We start from the raw sequence: 20,213 nt of genomic DNA on the forward strand, positions 1-20,213 counted from the left end.
CCTGGCCGAAAAGCTGGCTACGCCCTTGTCATTTGCTCCAGTAGTTCTTATTCTATTGGGATTTCTACTGGAATTGTTCCGCGGATTCTTCTTTCGGGGAATCTCCAGGGATGCCTTCTTAGTTTTATCGTGGCATTTTACCGACTGGCTGCCCTATGGGTATTTTTATAGAGATCATTGTTGGGATTCATCCAGGAATTTCTCTAAGGATTTCCCAAAAATTTCCCATTGTTATTCCCACCAGAAGTTCTTAGAAGAGTTCTAGCTGAGATTCCCCCTAGGATTCATTCGAAGGTTTTTTCATGAACTTTTGTAGAAATTATTGCTTGGATTTATTCAGAAATTCTTCCAGATATTCTTCAGCATTCTTCTAGGAATTTCTAAAAAAAACTCAATTTATTTCTTTATGTTTTTGTCCATAGATTCATCCTGTGTTTTGAGTTAGCTGTTACGTCTTTGATCGATTCCGCGTATTCGAACGACCGAATAGTGAAATAATTGCCGGTGCTACGCCATCCTCAGAAGACAATTGCGCCTAATAGTTCCGGGTGTGAATTTTATTGGTTATCCTAGTTCCTGTTCATTGGAAATATATAATTAGCATCAATCGAAAACGGTCACGTGTTTTCTCGCTTCAAAGTGACTTCGGTTTGGCCGACGAAAATTTAACTAAATGGCTGAATTTTCTGAGAAATTGTTTAAAAAGGGATGAGGATTTATAAGCTTGTGAACCAGTGAACTAGTAGGTGAAATAGTGTTTCTATAATTGGATCTCCTTCAGAGCGCTGCTTAAACAAAGAAAAGCGAGAAACTGGCGATGGCCTGATGTCTAGTCTTAGGATAATGTTTTCGTTTTCAACTATATCAAGAGCCACTACTATGGAAGGATACTGGAAGTTTGATTATTTGGTGAGATCTTTCTTATTTCTATGAGATGCCATGATGTTGGAAGTATGAGCCTGTAAACATTTCACAGTTTAGTCGCTTACAACTTGATTGTTTTAGTATAACCAGGGAAGGGATCAAAATATGTTTATCTCGTTTCAGAGAGCGAGCAATGGCGTTTCAACCTAGGCCTTCGAGCCTGGGCATATGGGGAAATTCCTATGTCCCATCCCAGGAGGAGGAGCCTTGACGGAGTGACATTAACTTTCTTAGCAAAGTCACTCCCAACGTTTTTGCTTAAATTCTATACCACATACTACACGGAGCGGTTGGTACGAGATGTCCCCGTTCTATGGTTTTACTTTTTATTCAATGACGCTGCACAGTAGGCCTGGCCGCTTTAATACTTGCAATGCATCACTGATTCACTGCAAGTATTGATAATGATAAGAAAAATGATAGAAGTAGTCGATTCTACCATTTTCCAGGATTCTTCCATGTGATGTGTGTATGTGTAGACTAGACTAGACTAGACTAGAATAGATTCATCTAGGGTTTTCTCACGAGATTTTCTATGGATTACAGTGAATTCACTGAGGATTCCTCCAGTAATTTCTTCTCGGACAAATGCACGAATTCCTTTATTGATTTATTCGAGAAACCCTTTAGAAATTCGATTCCTTAACGGATTGTGATGGTTATTGTAAGAAGCGTGGTTTTGCGGAATTTGAATCACCACACCGAATACCAAAGTGTGCGTCTCAGACACACGGAAGAGAGTCTTTGGCTTAGAACACATTTGGCTTCTTCTTCTTCTTCTTCTTCTTTGTAGCTCTACATTCCCACTGAAACGTGACCTGTTTTATCTTCAACTTAATGGTCTTTGAGCACTTTCACAGCTTTTAATTGAAGGGCTTTCTTTGCCTGCCATGGCATGAATTTGTATATTGTGAGGTAAGGACAATGGATACACACTATGCCCAGGAGAAAAGCTCCCGTCCAAAACAGGAATCGAACTAGCCGTCTCTGCATTGATGATCCAAACCCTTATCCACATGGCCTACTGGAAACCCAAGAACACTTTGGAAATGAACGTGGAAAGGCAACGAAAACGTAGAAAACGAGTTTATAAGAAATCATGTCGAGGAAAAGTAGAAGATGATTCCGATTTAATAAGTTGAAGTATATTTCTTATACTACATTTCTATTCACTTCAAAAATTCAATTTTATCTCGTCTCACTAAATGTTGCACCCACCTCTTCTCCTTCACCATCCTGCCATTACAGTTTTTTTGTTAGTTTCAGACTCAAAACCTTTGTCATGAAAATAAAAACTGATAAAAAATTGCTCCGATTTTGTCATCTCGGAATATAATCAGGGGCTCACTGTTCGCAATATGGTAAGGGGATGTCTATAAATTACTTCACGATTTAAGAAGGTGAGGATGATTCGGCAAAGTGTGATGACCCATGCAAAAGCTTCAGAGATCTCAAACTAAATGCATCACCAGGGAGAAATAAAAATGTAAAGTTTTTTTGCGTTACGTAATTTTTGGACGGCCCCTTATTGAAATATCTGGCTATGTCACTACTGCATGCAAATAAAATAAAAAAAAATAACTGATTTGATTTTTTTTTTCGTGATTCGATTATTCGGAATATTCGATCATCCTGACTGAAATAAAAATCGATACTCCAAATAATCGAGTCCGACCTGTACCTACTCGGTAAACACTGAAACTGACTTCAGAAACCTGCATTTTAAGGATGTTCTGTTATTTTTAACTCGCTGTGGTAAAGAGATATAAGCTGTCTTTTCGCTTGATGCGTTATTACAGTGCCATTTTCAGGGCGCTGTTTGATTTGAGTTTTGTTCTTTGATTTGTTTGTTTGATTTTTTTCTATTTCCTTACCTGTCCCTTATCCCAATATCCTTCTTTTTCCCTCAGGTAGATGATGAAATAAGCTTTTATTATGGCGATGGCACATATGTCCCAAATGAAGGATAGCGTGCCTCTGGAGCCGGCCTTATGATACCTAATGTGGCTGACGATATGTCGCTGTTGCTTGATTTATTCCACATGATAGGCCAAGCCGTTTCAATAATGCATCTCTAATGCACTGCGATTATTGAAAATGACAAGAAAAGTGATAGAAGTAGACGAGCCAATCATTTTCCAGGATTCTTCCAAGAGATTGCTGTGTATGTGTAGACCAGACTAGGCTAGACTAGACTAGTATACAAAGTAAACCGCAGCTAGGGCTGCCATGTTGCAGCATGGGACTATATGAAACATGTAACGTTACAAGCGGATGCAGACGCACCTCTTTCGGTCTTTCGGGCGAAAGAACTGCACTCGCTGCTTCCAACACGCAGAAAAATGAGGCCTATTTAAAACAATAAAACGCATGGTTGATTTCCAAACTGAACATTTACTTGTTCCAGAGTTATTTTTTTTGTTCTTTTTATATATTTTATATATTTATTTATTTATTATTTATTTTATATATTTTTTTGTTCTTACTTAGAGTTTATCGATCAAAACAACCAATTCCCACCATTCCATATAAAACTTCATTTGTTTCAACTAAATGGGGACCACTAACATGGCCCGGAAACACACACACTTCTTTAAAGTTCTTACCCCAATTTCGCCACAGCGAGGAACGTGTAGTAAATCAATCACCCCAACTTCCAAGTGCAGGTTTGGCCGTGATGGATAACGCGCAGGTACTCAAGACAGCACCACAAAAAGTTGGTCGATTTCACCTTTTTGTTTTTTTTTCGCTCTCCTTTCCATCCGATTGCCGAGTGTTTAAAAATAGATTTCCGAGCTGCCGCAGGAGCTGCCGTCACCAATATAATCACATCCCGGCTTTGTTAGTTGCAAAAGCCCAGTCGTTTAAAACAATCTGTTATTTTATGTTGAAGCAACCAAATCTCTGTTTGTTCTAACACTGTCAAAAAATTCATTAAATGAAAATATTTGTATTATCAAACAATGCAACAGTTCAGTTCAAACAAGAAATCAGTTTGTCGCTATAGTAAACTGGAAATCGGTTGATTTAAACTAGAATTTAATTGTGTTTACAATTTATTTTTTCTGTGTGAATGGGGTAATCATCTTCCTGGGACACTGAAGTCGAGCTCACTGTTGAGGTCGAAATATGTATCTGTCATAGGATACAAGCTCATTGTTAGAATTAAAAAGAACAGTATTGAACTACTTACAGGTATTCCACTAACACGATCAGGTTCATCATCATCAAATATACCCGGTGTAAAATGCGGAGACCTTGACGAAAATTCACTACGAAAAGATCCTTGGCAGCACAATAAATCGAAGCTCAACCCTTTCCGCATGGCCTTCCTATATAGCTGAGCATGCGGTACTTTGAAGGAATTATTAGGGATACTGTCATCAAAAATGTATGTGATTACTTTCTTACTTTTTTGTCACTTTATTTCAATTAACATTCAACATTAATATAGATCCGTTTCAAATGATTTCGTCTGAAAAATCGCTTTTGCTATCCATTTTGTTATTAAATCACTTCAAATGTCATCCTATCAATGTATAACGGTACGAATTTTTTCTTTTGCCTTAATTGATAGGTCGACCATCATTCACAATGTCCCGTTGCTGGCTGCTTCGTGCTATATGAGCCTTGCCCAATATTGTAAACAAGTGAGTACTTTAATAAAATTGTCCAAATTTTCGCTGGTTGGTTGAAGTTTGTGCGAGTCCGGTGCCAGTGCTGTGGCAATTCATCGTGTGTATCTTCTCCGGCCACATACCAATTAATATTCATTAACACCGGACTGTTTTTTGCATTCTGTAGCCCAAATTGTTTCGGTTACTGCACTGATATGCAGCGGAATGTTTTCATTTTGGGTGTTTTTATTCAGTACATAAACGACAAATTACTGGATTGGACAGCAATATTGTACGATGCAGTGCATCGGTAGTTTTTTTTTGTTCGTGAAAGGAATCAGAAGATCCATTAAAATTGACGGTTGATTAAAATGTCTGAGCGAGTTTAAGGATTCGGAAGATTTGGAAATTACGAGCTTAAATGCAGAACATTGTATTGCTGGAAAAAATAGTTATACACAACCAAAAATGTTGGGCTCTTTTCAAGGTTTCAGCAAATAAACCGTTGACGTCAAATCAATCCAACTTGATGGACCTCATATGAAGCTAAATAGCTAGGTTATTACTATAGGAAAGCTGTATTCGAACGGCTAGTTAGGAATAAACGTGAACTGCTTTCAAGAGCTGTAAGGTTTTAATAGTTTGTAACAGTGTATTAAAACTCTTCTCTTCTACTGGATAGGAATTATCACCATTCTGTTTGCTTCCCTTGTTTGTGCAATGCCGGGATTTCGGTAACTGATTTTTGCTAACACAAACTTGATAGAACATTTCAAAGCAAACATAAACGCTGGAACAATCGTCACTACTGGTGATGTTGAATGCGCACAGTACACTACAGTTTGTTTTATTTTACGCTAACATACACCGAACGATGTAATTCGACATTCATCCGCCCATAGTTTGGGAATTGACGTTCATAAGAGTTCATGTTTTTAGTATTTGTGGCGTTTTTCATCTTGTTTTGTGATTCGATATCTACACTACAGTTACAGTGGTTTTCACATGAAATTTTCCCTAGATTGTTTAGTAAAACACCGCATTCATCGTGTTGAGTATGCTGTTCATCAGTTTTCGTCTACCATCGAGAATTAGTTGTATCTTAACTATTTAGAGTGCAAATTTGTTGAGTGATAAATGTGTGTTGTTGTGGAACTGTTGTTGTTTTTCTTATACAATCTATTATGGAAAGAAAGTTAAAAGAGTTGTCACATTGGTAATAATTAGGTAAATACAGATATTCTGAGAGTTTTTTTTTTTTTGAAAAAGATTATGTTTTTGGGCGGGTGTCACTTTTCTCTTTATTGATATTTTTATTGAACACTTCGAGATGATGATGTTCTAGAGAGGGAAGCGAAGTAGCTAAACTAATGGTAGGTTATATTGTTGAATAGAATAAAAAGCATTTGTAGACATACCTTCAACAAAATTCATCCATTTTTGGGTCAGAGTGGAATAGCAACACCACTGTGTAAAGTTTGTCACGAGTGCATTGTTCTTTTGTGTGTTGAGTATCTCGACAAGACCATTTGTGGGAAAATGCATCATATAAAACTAAACGTTCTTCACAGATTGCCATATTGTCATAATATTCAATCACTGGAATTGTAAGATGATTTCTTTGGAGAGGGGTTTTCATATCATGCACTGCGGTACATTTGGTGATTTAAAAAGGAATTCAGTATGGACCCTCCCAGGCATTCGCAGCGGACCTGAATAATTGAAACGTTAGTTCTTTCTTCGGAAAGGAAGTAAAGCGTGGGTCCCGAGACGAACTAGTCCAAGGTCTGAAATATCGTTAAAAAGATTAAAAGAATCGCGAAGAGTGATGGAAGATGTATACTAAAATTCTCGATATATAATATTATAACGAGTTTCTCAAGAAATCCACATGTCTATCTACAGAACCAACATTGTAACTAACCTCCAGGAATTGTGCTAAAATTTTCAGAAGCAATCCAACTTGGTTTTACATATGAGTAGTTATCTATCAGTGATCTCGGAAACAATTTACCATTAATTGTACTGAAAAAGCGTTTATGATTTTCAAATGAATCTTTTTCCGATCTCCTGATGAGTTAATTAGAAAAAATAAAAATACCTCCGTAAATAAAATGCCAAAGTTTTGAAAATGATATTTCCAAGGAACTGGCATGGAATTGGTTATAAGTGTCTCCAGAAATTCAGAAATTCAGAAAACATTATCAAAAATCATGATAGAAATCATTCAACAGTCATTCTCGCCGAAATATTCCTTATGAATTAACTAATATAGCATGCATTTCACTATGAATCTGCTCAGGATCCGATTAAGTATCACAAAGTTCAATGTTTCAAAAATTACCAGAAACATCACCAGCAACGAAAGAGCTTCAGTCGAAAAACTGTGTTACTCGTGCTAAACTCCGATAAGTTATAAAAAAGGGAAGATGCAGTTAAGAATACCTGCAGAAGTTCCTTTGAAAAAAGGAAACTTCAAAAGCAATTTCTGGAATCCCTAGATGGGAGTAATTTACGAATCCTCAACAGAAACATCTTAAGTGATCTTCAAAAGGTATTCCTGAGGGAATACCTCTCCGGAATGAACTCATTAGAGATTACGCACAGCAAATCGCGGAGATATCTCTAGAAGGTACTCCTGAAGAAATCTCAAAAAGGAGCTCCTAGAAGAAACCACAGAAGGAATCCCATGAAGAAAGTCCTGGAAGCATTTCTTCGAAGGAATTTCTAGTCAGGATTTCTGGAGGAACACCCTAGGAAGATTCTTCAGGGGGAATTCTTTGAGTAATCCCCAGAAAGAATTCCTGCAGATATTAGAAGAAACTCTTGAATCTTCAAAAAAGAACTATACAGCTAGTCGCGTTCGGTAATTTTTACCGAAATTTTAACTGCTGAGCGTCCGGTAACAGATTTTTTGACGAAATTGCAAAATTTCAAAATTTCGTTGACACCGGCAACGACGTTCGGTGAAACTTGATAATTTTGCGCCGATTTTTTTTTTCATTAGAAAAACTGAACGGTTGAGCTTTTGGTGAAATACTACCGAAGTTGGTATTACAATCACCATAATGAGGTAATGAGGTGGTTCACAGACAGTGATTATTGAGAAATTATCTAAACATGGATCTCCTAGAAGAATATCTGGAATGGACACTCTACAATAAAATCCTGGACGAATTCCTATTTATAATTCCTAAAGGAATCTAAACGAGGAGCTCATGGAGGACCTCACAAAAGAAACTCCTAGATCAATCCTTAGTAGAAACTACTGGAATGAACCCCTGGATGCATCTCTATAAGGCTTTTCTGAAGAAATCTACCCATCCAGAGAGTATCCCCTGAAAAATCCTGTTAGTAATTTATGATGAATTGCCAGAACAATTCGCAGAGAATTCTCAGAGGAAATTCCATAAGGAATATCTCCGGAAAATCTCACAAAGTGTACAAATTTACCATTTTCTTACCAGACACACCCTTGAAATTATTCCGGGGAATTATCCAGAAGTTCCATCCAGGATTCTCGACATTTTCTTTCGTCGTCAACGCTTTCCGCATTTCATTTCGGAGAACCATCCAGCAGTTCCACCCCAATATCCTTTAAGAAATGTTGTTCAGGAAATCCTTTAGCAGAATTATACCGGCTTTCAGAATGGAAGAACAGCCGTGGGTCCCATAAGTGGATAACTGACACGTAGGAAGATTACAAGTAATAGTCGAAATACACGTATCTGTCAAAGGATCCCAATCAGAAAGGCATAACAAAATTATTACCGAATAAGTTATTTATTTCAAAGATATTTCATAACAGAATGAGTTATAAAATTCGCCGGTTAGGTGTTAAAATAACAAAAAAATAACTGAAACTGCTATAGCCATAACATAATTATAACAGGTCTTGATACAATTATAACAAGCTTATAACAAAATGAGATATAAAAAATCAAGAAAGGAAAACCAAATTATATCACATGTTGTTATAAAGCAGTTATATATATATATATTTGGTAAAAATTAGGGTGTGTAAATTAACTCATTTTTGGGTAATCAATTTTTAGAGTGACATTTTATTTTTAGTAAAAAATTACTGGCATCAAAAAACTTCTCCACATAGTATACATACAACCCAGGGATTCGAACCTAGAACGACTTGAACCTAGAACAGGAACTCGTCGTTTTTACCAGATGTAAAATACGGCTAACCGGGGAGAACTCTTTCTGGGGTAAATGATCAAACCACTTCTAGTACGTTTGACCAGGACCAGGACCAGCACTTGAAGTGAGAGGTTAAATGGTTCTTCATATTGGTAGCTCCTGTATAAATAGACTCGCTGATCCAACATACCGGAGAGGGAAGGTATGACGTCACCATACCCAGTTATGACGTCACCATGCACGTTACTACAGCCCATTTAGTCCCTCAGCTTCAATGTCGTGTGCGCTTGTTGTGCACTAGAGCCAGCGTTCACTTCGGAGCTCGTGCCCACATCGTTGTACCTACGCGAATGGACGTCACACGAAACTGTTCTTAATACAGTTGATAGCAACTTTCGTGTTATTAACTAAGTTGAACAGATAGCTAATGACTTTCAAATATTGAAAAGTGTGGAACTAAGCACTAGTTGCGCCAGCGTTTATTTAAATGTTTAAAGCGTTTTTTGGCATGTTTTATTTCATTATTATTTAATGATACTCCTTCTGCAAAGTTGTTCAGTAGTATTATGGGGCTTAAGTGGTGAATGTTTCGGTAGGAATATCCACCGCAAATTCTTGCAGGAATATTCCCTTGGAGGAATTCATTAATGAATTTTCAAAAGGACAGAAAAAAAAGCATTTCCATAATGAGTCATTGGTGTAATTGTTGATAACATTTGTAAAGAAACCTTTCGATAAATACTTGAAGTAATTTGTTTTCGAACACAGAGCGTTCAGGAAATCCAAAGGGATATCAAAATACTTCGTTTCGCGGTTGAGCTAAACATTTTATTTACTCTAACAAAACAACTACACTTCATTTGGTAGTACATATCTATTTCGATCGGCAGATATGCACACACAGATTATCTATGCGGAAAAAAGTTGTAGTTAATAGTAGTGATATTCACAACAGAGATTGAGTGACCACATACTGAGAAATTTCGAAGAAATTGTAATTGGATTGAAAAGTTTAACTTTAACTTAATAAATTTTCAGAGATTCCTGGAATTACCGTAGGAATCTTTAGAGTAATTGTTTGTAGTAATCATCGGAAGCCTTTCTTAAGAAATCCATGGAGAAGTTGCTGAAGAATTCTCCAACCACAACTTCTAGAGGAACTCTATGGGAAATCTCTTTAAAAACTTTTGGAGAAATATTTGAATATTTGACTGGAGGATCGTCAGTAAGAATTTACATAGGAATCATTGAGAAAACTCTCGGAGAGATCTCTGGAAGAACTTCTAGTGAGCTCCCTAAAAGACCCACAAGAGAAATACTTTTAATATCTCTAGAGATATTCCCTGAAAGTACTCCGTGGCCATCCATAATAAACAGACAACCTGTAAAACATGAACAAAATCCTGTAAACAAATGTAAGCGCTTCGGTACATTTTTCACTTGAGAGCCAAGGACTTCTCGACAACTTCGCTGATGAGTGATGATCCGAACTTCTTAGGACAGCAGAATAATGAGATTTAACATATCAAATAGCTCGTAGTAGTGAAATTGTGCATAAAATGTTACATCATTTGAGAATTTCAAGAATCACGAACATTGCTGATTATACGAACTGTGCAGGTGATCTGGATCATGATAACAAACATTTAAAATTACCCAATATCATCACGTATCCACCTTCCAAAGTCATAAGCTTTCTGTAGAAATTTGATGAATACATGAGCTTTTTTGGTTGTTCATATAATAAAGGATAACAACAATTGGGTATTTTCTAAACACAATGGCGCCATACAGCGGTTAATTTACGCACTACCAAAAAATATTGATTAGTTACACATTGCATTTTAAAAATTATTACTGAGTTTGTTATAATGTTGATGTAATGATGATCAAATCACATATTCATTTATTGTAACTGACTTTGTTAGAACCTTGAAATAATACAATCTAGTTTTTGTACCGATTCCAACAAATATATCTAAATATAACAAACCTTGATATAGATATCAACCGTTGATATAATTATGTTATATTTTTGTTATGCCTTCCTGATAGGGATAAGGAAAGGTATGTAAAGGCCGACTTCCGACAGCTTCCGGGACCAAAGTTTTACAAGGCGAAGACATGGGCAAGTTCGCCCGCAAATATATGATCTGGTAGGGAATTAACAGTTGTGGTAAAAAGGTAAAATTGTCATCACTAAAACAACAATGAACTCGGAGGTTTATGAAACCAAATGTCTGAAGAATAGAATGCTGCCCTTAATCCAGTCTTATTTCATAACAGAATGAGTTATAAAAATCGCTAGTTAGGTGTTAAAATAACAAAAATTAAAACAATGACTGGCCTATCAATATGACAATTACATATAACAGGTCTTGATACAATTATATCAAGCTTATAACAAAGTGAGATATTAAAAATCAAGAAAGGAAACCATACCCGATCAGAAAGGCATAACAAAATTATAACCGATTGAGTTATTTATTTCAAAGATTTTTCATAACAGAATGAGTTATAAAAATCGCCGGTTAGGTGTTAAAATAACAAAAATTATAACTGAAATTGCTCTAGCCATAACATAATTATAACAGGTATTGATACAATTTTAACAAATTTATAACAAAGTGAGATATAAAAAATATTGGAATGATCAATAAATTATAACACATTTTGTTATAAATTAGATATAAATATATTGGGTAAAAATTAAGTTGGGTAAAATTTAACTCATTTTTTGGGTAATTTTTATTAAGAGTGTTATTTATTTTAAGCGCAAAGTTTTTTGTATAAAAAAACTTGCCCCACGTAGTATATAAAAAAACCCCCACCCAGACGGGAATCGAACCAAGGACGCCAACCTTCACCTGCAATCCGGCGCCTTTATCAATGAGGCCATTGCAGCACTTGAAGTGAATGGCGGTATACGATCAAGTGGTTCTTCGTTTTGGCGGCTGGTCTATAAATAGACTTATTTGTCCAACGTACAGGGGAGAGAAAATATGACGTCACATAAAAGTGTTCTTGATACTTTTATCGCAATTACGTCATCTTAGGATATAATAACAAAAGTGGATATAATTTAGTTATAATTGTAACTCAAGAATTTGCTCTGCATTTTGGCATGCTTTACCTCATGATTCAGACCAGAAATAAATGTCGTATCTTCATCAAAGTTGTAGAGATAGTTAATGGCTCTTAAACAGTGGAAAGAGTGGCATACAATTTCACATTCTCTTGGTGCTTGCGAGCAAATAAATTAGAACATTTTGACATATGTTATTAAATAATTATCTAATGTTCCTCACCATCAAGGAACTTCTTGCCTATGGCAAAGTTATGCAGTAGTCTGGTGGTTAGAAATTTCACTGCTTTGTGGCGTTAGTGTGCATTTCTGTGAGATTGTCAGATTTAGATGGCTTGTGAATTAAAAATTAAGTATTTAATGCACAATTTTAACATTACATGGTACACACTTAAATTAAATCGCCGACCTCAGCAAACGGATTGCCGAGAATCCAACAGCCGAGAATCCGGTAATAATTTTGACTGAATCTCGGTAAAAGTTTTACCGAGATGCCAGTAAAACTTTGCCGAGATCTCGGTAATCCAACTTTTTACCGAGATCTCGGCAAAGTTCACCGAGACTCGGTAATGGTTTACCGAAATCTCGGTAAAATTTTTAACGAGAATCAGTAAATATTTTACCGAGATATCAGCTGTTGGATTCTCGGTTAACCGTTTACCGAGATCAATTTCTGAATTTAAGTGTGTACAAGAATTGACATACTGATGCAATTCTATGGCGTTTGCTTTGCCTCGTGACCTCATATAATGTTTTCATTTTCAGCAAAAAAGAGTTTAAACAAGAAATTCTTCCACTAGTTGAAAACACCTGTTCGGCATTTGCTTCGGCATTTGCTCAAGATGCATGACGATGTCCATATCGGTAAAAAAGAAATAGCCTTCTGCTATTGGTTGGTTTTCCAAAAGCTTTTAATAGAGTTTCTTATTTTGAACTACTGCACAGGTTATCACATCTATTTGATTTCAGTTGAGATTCTGTTTTATTGAGTAAATCCTATTTGAATAACCGCTTTTAAATTGTGGCAGTTAAAGGAAATCATTGAAGCCTGATCGGTACTCTATCGGGAGAGCTACAAGGATCGGTTTTAGGACCATTGATGTTAGCCTTATTTATCAACAGCCTTCTTTCATCTTTGAAAGTATGTAATACCCACACCACATGTTTGCAGATCATAGGAAGCCTAGTAGGAAGCTGTATTTCTACTGAATTAATATGGACGTTAATTGCATGGCAATGAAACGTGTCTCAACTAGAAATAAATTTCAAAGCTCCACAAATAATTTGTAATCAATCAATTCTTCAAAAACTAAGGTAATTTTCATTTGCAGATGACTAATTGATCCAGTTGTATCATGTTAATTCAATAACAATAATAAAACATATAATTTCAGAATAAAAACTTTCATAGAGTACAGTGAATATATTTTCATAGCAAAGACTTTTGTTTTGATCGAAATAACTGCTTTCAAATATTTGATGATGACGATGATTTCAATCACGGTTTTTTTGTTGTTTTTACTAATGTGTATTTTAACACTAAGCTAATTCTACACTTTAAAGACGAATTGTTCAACGTTAACCAGCAGCAGTTTATCGCGGAAACATTGCGCCCGTTTGATTTGTACAAGGCGGCTGATTATACGTGACAGCTCCTACCCGGCGGCTGCAAAAACAGTTTTAGACAATGTGCACACCGTGTACAAACCATAGGTGCGCGGTCTAGCGCGATCTAATACTGCGCGTTTCGAACGCAGCTGGCTAAGAATCCAAGATTACCGCGGCAATATCTACCTGGGCTTTCTTAAAGGTTTAGATCATGATTCAAACATGTCAAAAATACTACATTAGTTTATTTAAGGTTTGAATTTCAATTTGTGTTAGTGAATTTGAACCTAGATAATCAAGAAATCGATTTTGAACTTCCAATAAGGGATAATCCTCAATCTACAAGTATGTCAATAAATAAATTTAATGAGTAACCTGAATTTTCTTGAAGGTCTGGATCATGATTCAAACTTGTCAAAAATCCTGTATTTTACAAGCACAGTAGCACCACACAGCGGCGTAACTGCGTACCAAATACCACTTGTAAAATGTTCATTTGATATAAACTGCATTTTCAAAATTATAACTGAGTTTGTTATAATGTTCATATAAAGATGATCAAAATGAATTTATTTGTATTATAACTGACTTTGTTATAGTTCTGATATAATTAAATCTGGGTTTCAAATCCTTTTTGTCAAATTTATCTAAATATAACAAACGTTGATATATCTATCAACCGCTGATATAAATTTGTTACATTTTTGTTATGCCTTTCTGATCGGGTATCATATCACATGTTTTTATGAAGCAGATATAAATACTCTCCCGTGCAAAAGTTTGGGGTTACCCCTTCAAAAACATGGGAATGTTTTTTGGTCATATCTCAGTCATCTTTCATTTAATCCAGTCGTTCTCAGACTCTATCGAAAGATTAAGAGTTAGATTTGATTCGTAGGCACTTTTCACAAATTTTAAATGAAGTTTTTAGTATAAAAAGTTTACCTATACTTACATGTTTTGCCTAAATCTGTACGAACAATTGTTTTCCGTGTAATTCAAAATTGGGTCTACCAAATTTTAAAATTAAAGTTGCATTAGAACCCTATTTCTATCCTCTTTGAGAGCAATTCATTAGATTTTAGCGGAAAAATTCATAACATAATTTAAATTTTCGAGTTAGGTTTACAAGTCACCGTGCAAAAGCTTGCAAAAGTAAGAATCCTTGAAAAATTTTCAAAGAGAATCCTTGGAGGAATACTAAAAGAATGCATGGAACAATGCCTGAAGGAATTTTTGAAATAATTGGTGAATGAATTCTTGGAGAAATTCCTGAAAAAATCTGTTGAATAATTCCTCAGGAATTCGTTGGAAGATTATTATTATTCCATGGAATAATCCTTGAAGAAGTTGTCACTGGAGGCAGTTCTAAAGTAAAATTTGGAGGAATTGGAAGAATAAATGTAAAATGGGAAATTATCAGAAATAATCATTGGGAGATTTGTTTTAGTTTTCTGAGAAGAGTACCCAAAGAAATCGGGTGCAATAATTTCTAATAAAATTATCATAACGTGCCAGCTGGTGTTTTATTAACAAATCCGCAGTTATTAATCGCGAGCTTTCTCTTCCTGACAATGGCACGAAGATGCACAATTAAGTCAAGGAAGATTTTTCCTTAAGTCATAATAGTTTCAAATTTACAAGAAAGAATCCTTGGAGGAATTCCTGATGAATTCGTAGGAGGAATTTGTTAAGAATTCCATACGGAAATCCTTTTTGGAATCCATGGAGGAATTCACAAGAGATAAATGTATAAGATATATTTGTTCAACAAATCTTTGGGGCATTGGAGTTCGTCAAAAATTGTGTACTTATTTTCCAAACACTATGGAGCCATGCAGCGATTAATTACGCGCTAAACCGAAAAATATTATTGATTATGTAAACATATTAACCAAAAATATTATTAGTTATACATTGCCTTTTGAAAACTATAACTGAGTGTGTTATAATGATGATATAAAGATGATCAAATGATTTGATTTGTTGTAACTGACTTTGATATAACTATGATATAATTCAAACTTGTTTTCAAATGGATTCCAACAAATATATCAAATTACAGCAAAATTTGTTATAGATATCAACCGTTGAGATAATTATGTTATGTTTTTGTTATGCCATTCTGATCGGGTATAAAGTCAACTCTGTCTAGTAAGAAGGAACTTTACAATCAACAACGATTTAAGTTCCTATCATTCTTACCCGGTATAGTGCACCGCTTCGAAACTCTTCAATGTCGTCTCCAGTGCTCCCTTACTTCAGAATTTATGTCACACAGCAGCATAAAACGCCCAGGGACCAAACGATCTAAAAGCTGACTGGCGAGCGCGAGGAAAAACGACATTGCTTTTAATGCGATTTATCATATTTCAGGTTCTTCCATTTATTATCATCACACCAGCAGCCCGTCCTAGATCGCAGCAGGGGACTATTTGTTTCTGGCACTCTAATACTACTGCTTGCATCTCATCTATCCTTTTTTGTGCCACTCGCTGAGAACTCCCAGACATTCCCTCCCTCACGACGATTGCACCTCCCTGGTTGGAGGAATCTCCGCTTTTTCCACTGGGGTGCATTCCATTCTGTGTTTTGTTCCGTGTCATCGCCTGATTTCACTATTCATGACCCGTACCATCACTTAATAACAGTGAAAAATTCGCGCTCCGCCCGCCCGGAGGCGACATCTGCAGGCTGCATTTTCTGATTGATGTTTTTGAAACGAATCCAAATAATCTCTGAGTCGCTCCCTCTCTCTCCAACATCATCATCCCCAGTTAGTGTGGTTTATTTGAGATGTTAAGTTTCGTTTGATTTATCTTTTGTTCTACAAATTTCGACTCCTATCATGGAATTCAACGAAAAACGGAAACATTCTCTACATCGATATAATTGAAACGGGGTTTTGTGTTCTGAGCGATTTGTTTGATAATCTAATTCTTCCGCTGCCGCTGGCGCTTCAAAGTGTTAACAGTTTAAAAGTTTCAAAGAGAACAAAACGAACGGCTCTGATTCGACGTTACTAACTACTACTGCACGTTAAAATGCCGTTCGGCCAAAAATGAAGTTACCGGGCGCTGCAGGGTCATCCGATGAGAAGTACTCACGCCACAACACGGCAAACTGCTCCCGGTCGACCTCCTCGGCTCCCTAGAATGAGATGAAAGGAGAAGTTACAAACAGAGTTAACTTGGTGCAAGTTCTTAAAGGTTATTTAAAGAAATCTAAGATAATTTATTCTACATCATTCAATGTTCTCATTAACACGAGTTTGTTAAATAACAAAAATTTCAGGTACAGGTCTTACCAGGTTTGTCTGGTGAAAGTTGGGTTTGGCAATTCTAGACGTAAATGTTCGTAAAAGGGCCTATCTGCTTTTTGTAAACAAACATGTTTCTGTCTCTGTAGGGCCCATCTGTATCCACCCACTCACATCAACACCCTTACCAGATAGCTTGAAGAACACTCTTTCTGATAAGGGTGTTGATGTGCGTGGCTGGATACAGATAAGCCCTACAGAGACAGAAACATGTTTGTTTACAAAAAGCAGATAGGCCCATTTTCAAATGTTCATCATCGGTAGACCTCCCCTTCCGGAAGCCGTACTGGTTACTCAAAAGAATATTTTCGCCCTCGGTGAACCTCAATATTCTATTGAGGATGATCTTTTCGAGCACCTTTCCCGCCGCGTCTATCGAGCAAAAGTGGGACAAAAGTTCGACCTTAGTTGAAAATTTAACCTATTTAAAAAAATCGAAGCAGATAATAATAAATAAATACCGTGTGGTGATTCTACCATCCATGAGCTTTGCTGAACAAAGTTACGCCAAATGTCTTTTCAGTTTTGAGTTACAACACTTTTTGTATGTGTGTGCCTTATTCGAACTCTTGCCCCACCACTGGGGCAAAAGATCGAATCAAGTGTTTGTGGAATTTCGCTAATCCTAGCAAACTATTTTGACACTTTGGTTATAGGAAAACCTAAAACTAATTAATATTTGATGTTGGAACTGGAATACACTTTATATTTCGATCTGGATTTTACACAAATGAGGGTTAAATTTACTTCACCAAAAATTAGTAGTTTTTCGCCAAATTCAGATAAAACATCATTTTTTTCAACTTCAATCGTTTTTTTACCTAGTTCCATCATTTTGAGAGATAATATGTACATTTGGCAGAATTTAAGGTTTTTACCTAAAGCAATCATGTAGCAAATTCGAACTTTTGCGCCACTATTTGTAAAATATGATTTCCAAATCTTTTTTGCTTAACTTTATACATGCTAAAGCATCTTCAAAATATACCTAGTTACGCCCCAAAATAAAATATCGAATTCGATTTCATTACAATTTCATTCCATACGTTGGTAGGATCATCGCATATTACAATTTTATGAACAAAAACCAACATTTTGTCATAACTTTTCGAAATATTGATCAGTTTTCATAATTTTTTGGAGCGAAAGACTCTTTTTCAAAAAGGCTTCGAACAACCTTGTCACTCGAAAAAAATAATTTGAATTGAGCTCAAAAACTTCAAAAGAAACACTTGCTCCACTCGAACTTTTGCCCCACTTTACTATAATGGTCTATATGCCGACGGATCTCCAGTTGGTTTCCCCGGCTTTGGCAATAGAACCAGGCTCTACCTCTTCCAAGCTTCTGGAAAAACTACCTCGTCCAGGCATTCCTGCATAGCAGACCTGAACATCTCGGGAGCCTCTGCAATAGCTACTTTTAAGGCCAGGGTCGGAACTCCGTCCGGACCTGGGGCCTTACCTACGCTAAGGGACTTTGCTATCCCCACAAGCTCCACATCAGTGGCCCTCTCCTCATCGCCAGCCCCAGTCCCCGGCTGTCCTACGAAAGGAGGCCATTGCCTGCATACCTCCATTTGGACGCATGTAAAATGTTCGCTTATCGCCTCCACTTTATCGTCTTATGCAACATCTTATACGATCACTGGTTAACTGGTTAGGATCATAACGCGAAAAAAGCCCTTCGATGATCCCCTCCAACATCTCTGGAGATTGCTCTGTAGGAGCCATTACACCTCTCGTCTTGGCCATAACGATCCTGTAGGCGTCACCCCACGGGTTCGCATCGGCACTCTGACAGAGACCCTCAAAGCAGGTCTTTTTGCTTGCTCTTATCTCGGTCTTCAGCGCGGCTTTTGCAACGGCGAACACTATCCGCCGTTCGTTTCGCTCATCCTCGGTGACTGTCGGATGACTCTCGAGAACCATTTTAGTCGGGTTGCTATCCGACATCCTGATGACGTTACCCGCCCACCGTAGCCTTCTGATTTTCGCGGTTTGGATGATGGCTGGTTCTTTCAGCAGCTGATACATACATACATTTATTTGTTCAACATCATTAAGACAAGACATAATCAACAATAGTACGCCACAATACTCGGTTTGTGGCTGCCGCTCTCCATCCTCGGTCGCGCCCAATGCTCGCCAAGTCACGCTCCACCTGGTCCGCCCATCGTGCTCTCTGCGCTCCACGCCTTCTTGTGCCAACCGGATCCGTTGCAAACACCAGCTTTGCAGGGTTGTTGTCCGGCATTCTTGCAACATGCCCTGCCCACCGTATCCTTCCGGCTTTGGCCACCTTCTGGATGCTGGGTTCGCCGTAAAGTGCAGCGAGCTCGTGGTTCATCCTTCTCCGCCACACACCGTTCTCCTGCACACCGCCGAAGATCGTTCTTAGCACGCGTCGCTCGAAAACTCCGAGTGCTTGTAGGTCCTCCTCGAGCATGGTCCATGTCTCGTGCCCGTAGAGGATCACCGGTCTTATTAGCGTTTTGTACATGGTGCATTTGGTGCGTGGGTGAATCTTTTTCGACCGCAGTTTCTTCTGGAGCCCGTAGTAGGCCCGACTTCCGCTGATGATGCGCCTTCGAATTTCACGGCTCACGTTGTTGTCAGTAAGGATCCGAGGTAGACGAATTCCTCCACCACCTCGAAAGTATCCCCGTCTATCGTAACATTACTACCAAGACGGATCCGGTCGTGTTCGGTTCCGCCTACCAGCATGTACTTTGTTTTTGAGGCATTCACCACCAGTCCGACCTTTGCTGCTTCGCGTTTCAGGCGGGTGTACAGTTCTGCCACCGTTCCAAATGTCTAGTCGTCCGCAAAGCACACAAATTGACCAGATTTTGTGAAAATCGTTCCCCGGCTGTTGAGCCCGGCTCGTCGCATCACACCTTCCAGCGCGATGTTGAAGAGTGGACATGAGAGTCCGTCACCTTGTCGCAGTCCCCGGCGAGATACGAATGAACTGGATAGTTCACCCGAAACTCTTACGCAGTTTTGCACACCGTCCATCGTTGCTTTAATCAGTCTAGTCAGCTTCCCAGGAAAGCCGTTTTCGTCCATGATTCTCCATAGCTCTGCGCGGTCGATACTATCGTATGTCGCTTTGAAGTCGATGAACAGGTGGTGCGTTGGGACCTGGTATTCACGGCATTTCTGGAGGATTTGCCGTACGGTAAAGATCTGGTCCGTTGTCGACCGGCCGTCGATGAAGCCGGCTTGGTAACTTCCCACGAACTCATTTGTTTTAGGTGACAGACGACGGAAGATGATCTGGGATAGCACTTTGTAGGCAGCATTCAAAATAGTGATCGCCCTGAAGTTCTCACATTCCAAATGGTCGCCTTTCTTGTGAATGGGGCAGATTACCCCTTCCTTCCACTCCTCCGGTAGCTGTTCGGTTTCCCAGATCCTGACTATCAGCCGATGCAGACAGGTGGCCAACTTTTCTGGGCCCATCTTGATGAGTTCAGCTGCGATACCATCCTTACCAGCTGCTTTG

General features: G+C 37.8%; 1 protein-coding gene across 1 annotated transcript in view; it reads right to left on the reverse strand.

Moving 5' to 3' along the window:
- Window positions 1-5,020: 5,020 nt before the first annotated feature.
- Window positions 5,021-20,213, reverse strand: part of LOC109423481 (calexcitin-1) — a 169,127-nt gene continuing 153,934 nt past the window's right edge. The window contains exon 8 of the mRNA XM_019698454.3: window positions 5,021-16,536. Coding sequence (XP_019553999.1) covers window positions 16,426-16,536 — 111 coding nt within the window. The 3' untranslated portion in view covers window positions 5,021-16,425. The remainder of the gene's footprint in view (window positions 16,537-20,213) is intronic.

Source organism: Aedes albopictus, chromosome 1, assembly GCF_035046485.1.
Source record: "Aedes albopictus strain Foshan chromosome 1, AalbF5, whole genome shotgun sequence".
Taxonomy (NCBI): domain Eukaryota; kingdom Metazoa; phylum Arthropoda; class Insecta; order Diptera; family Culicidae; genus Aedes; species Aedes albopictus.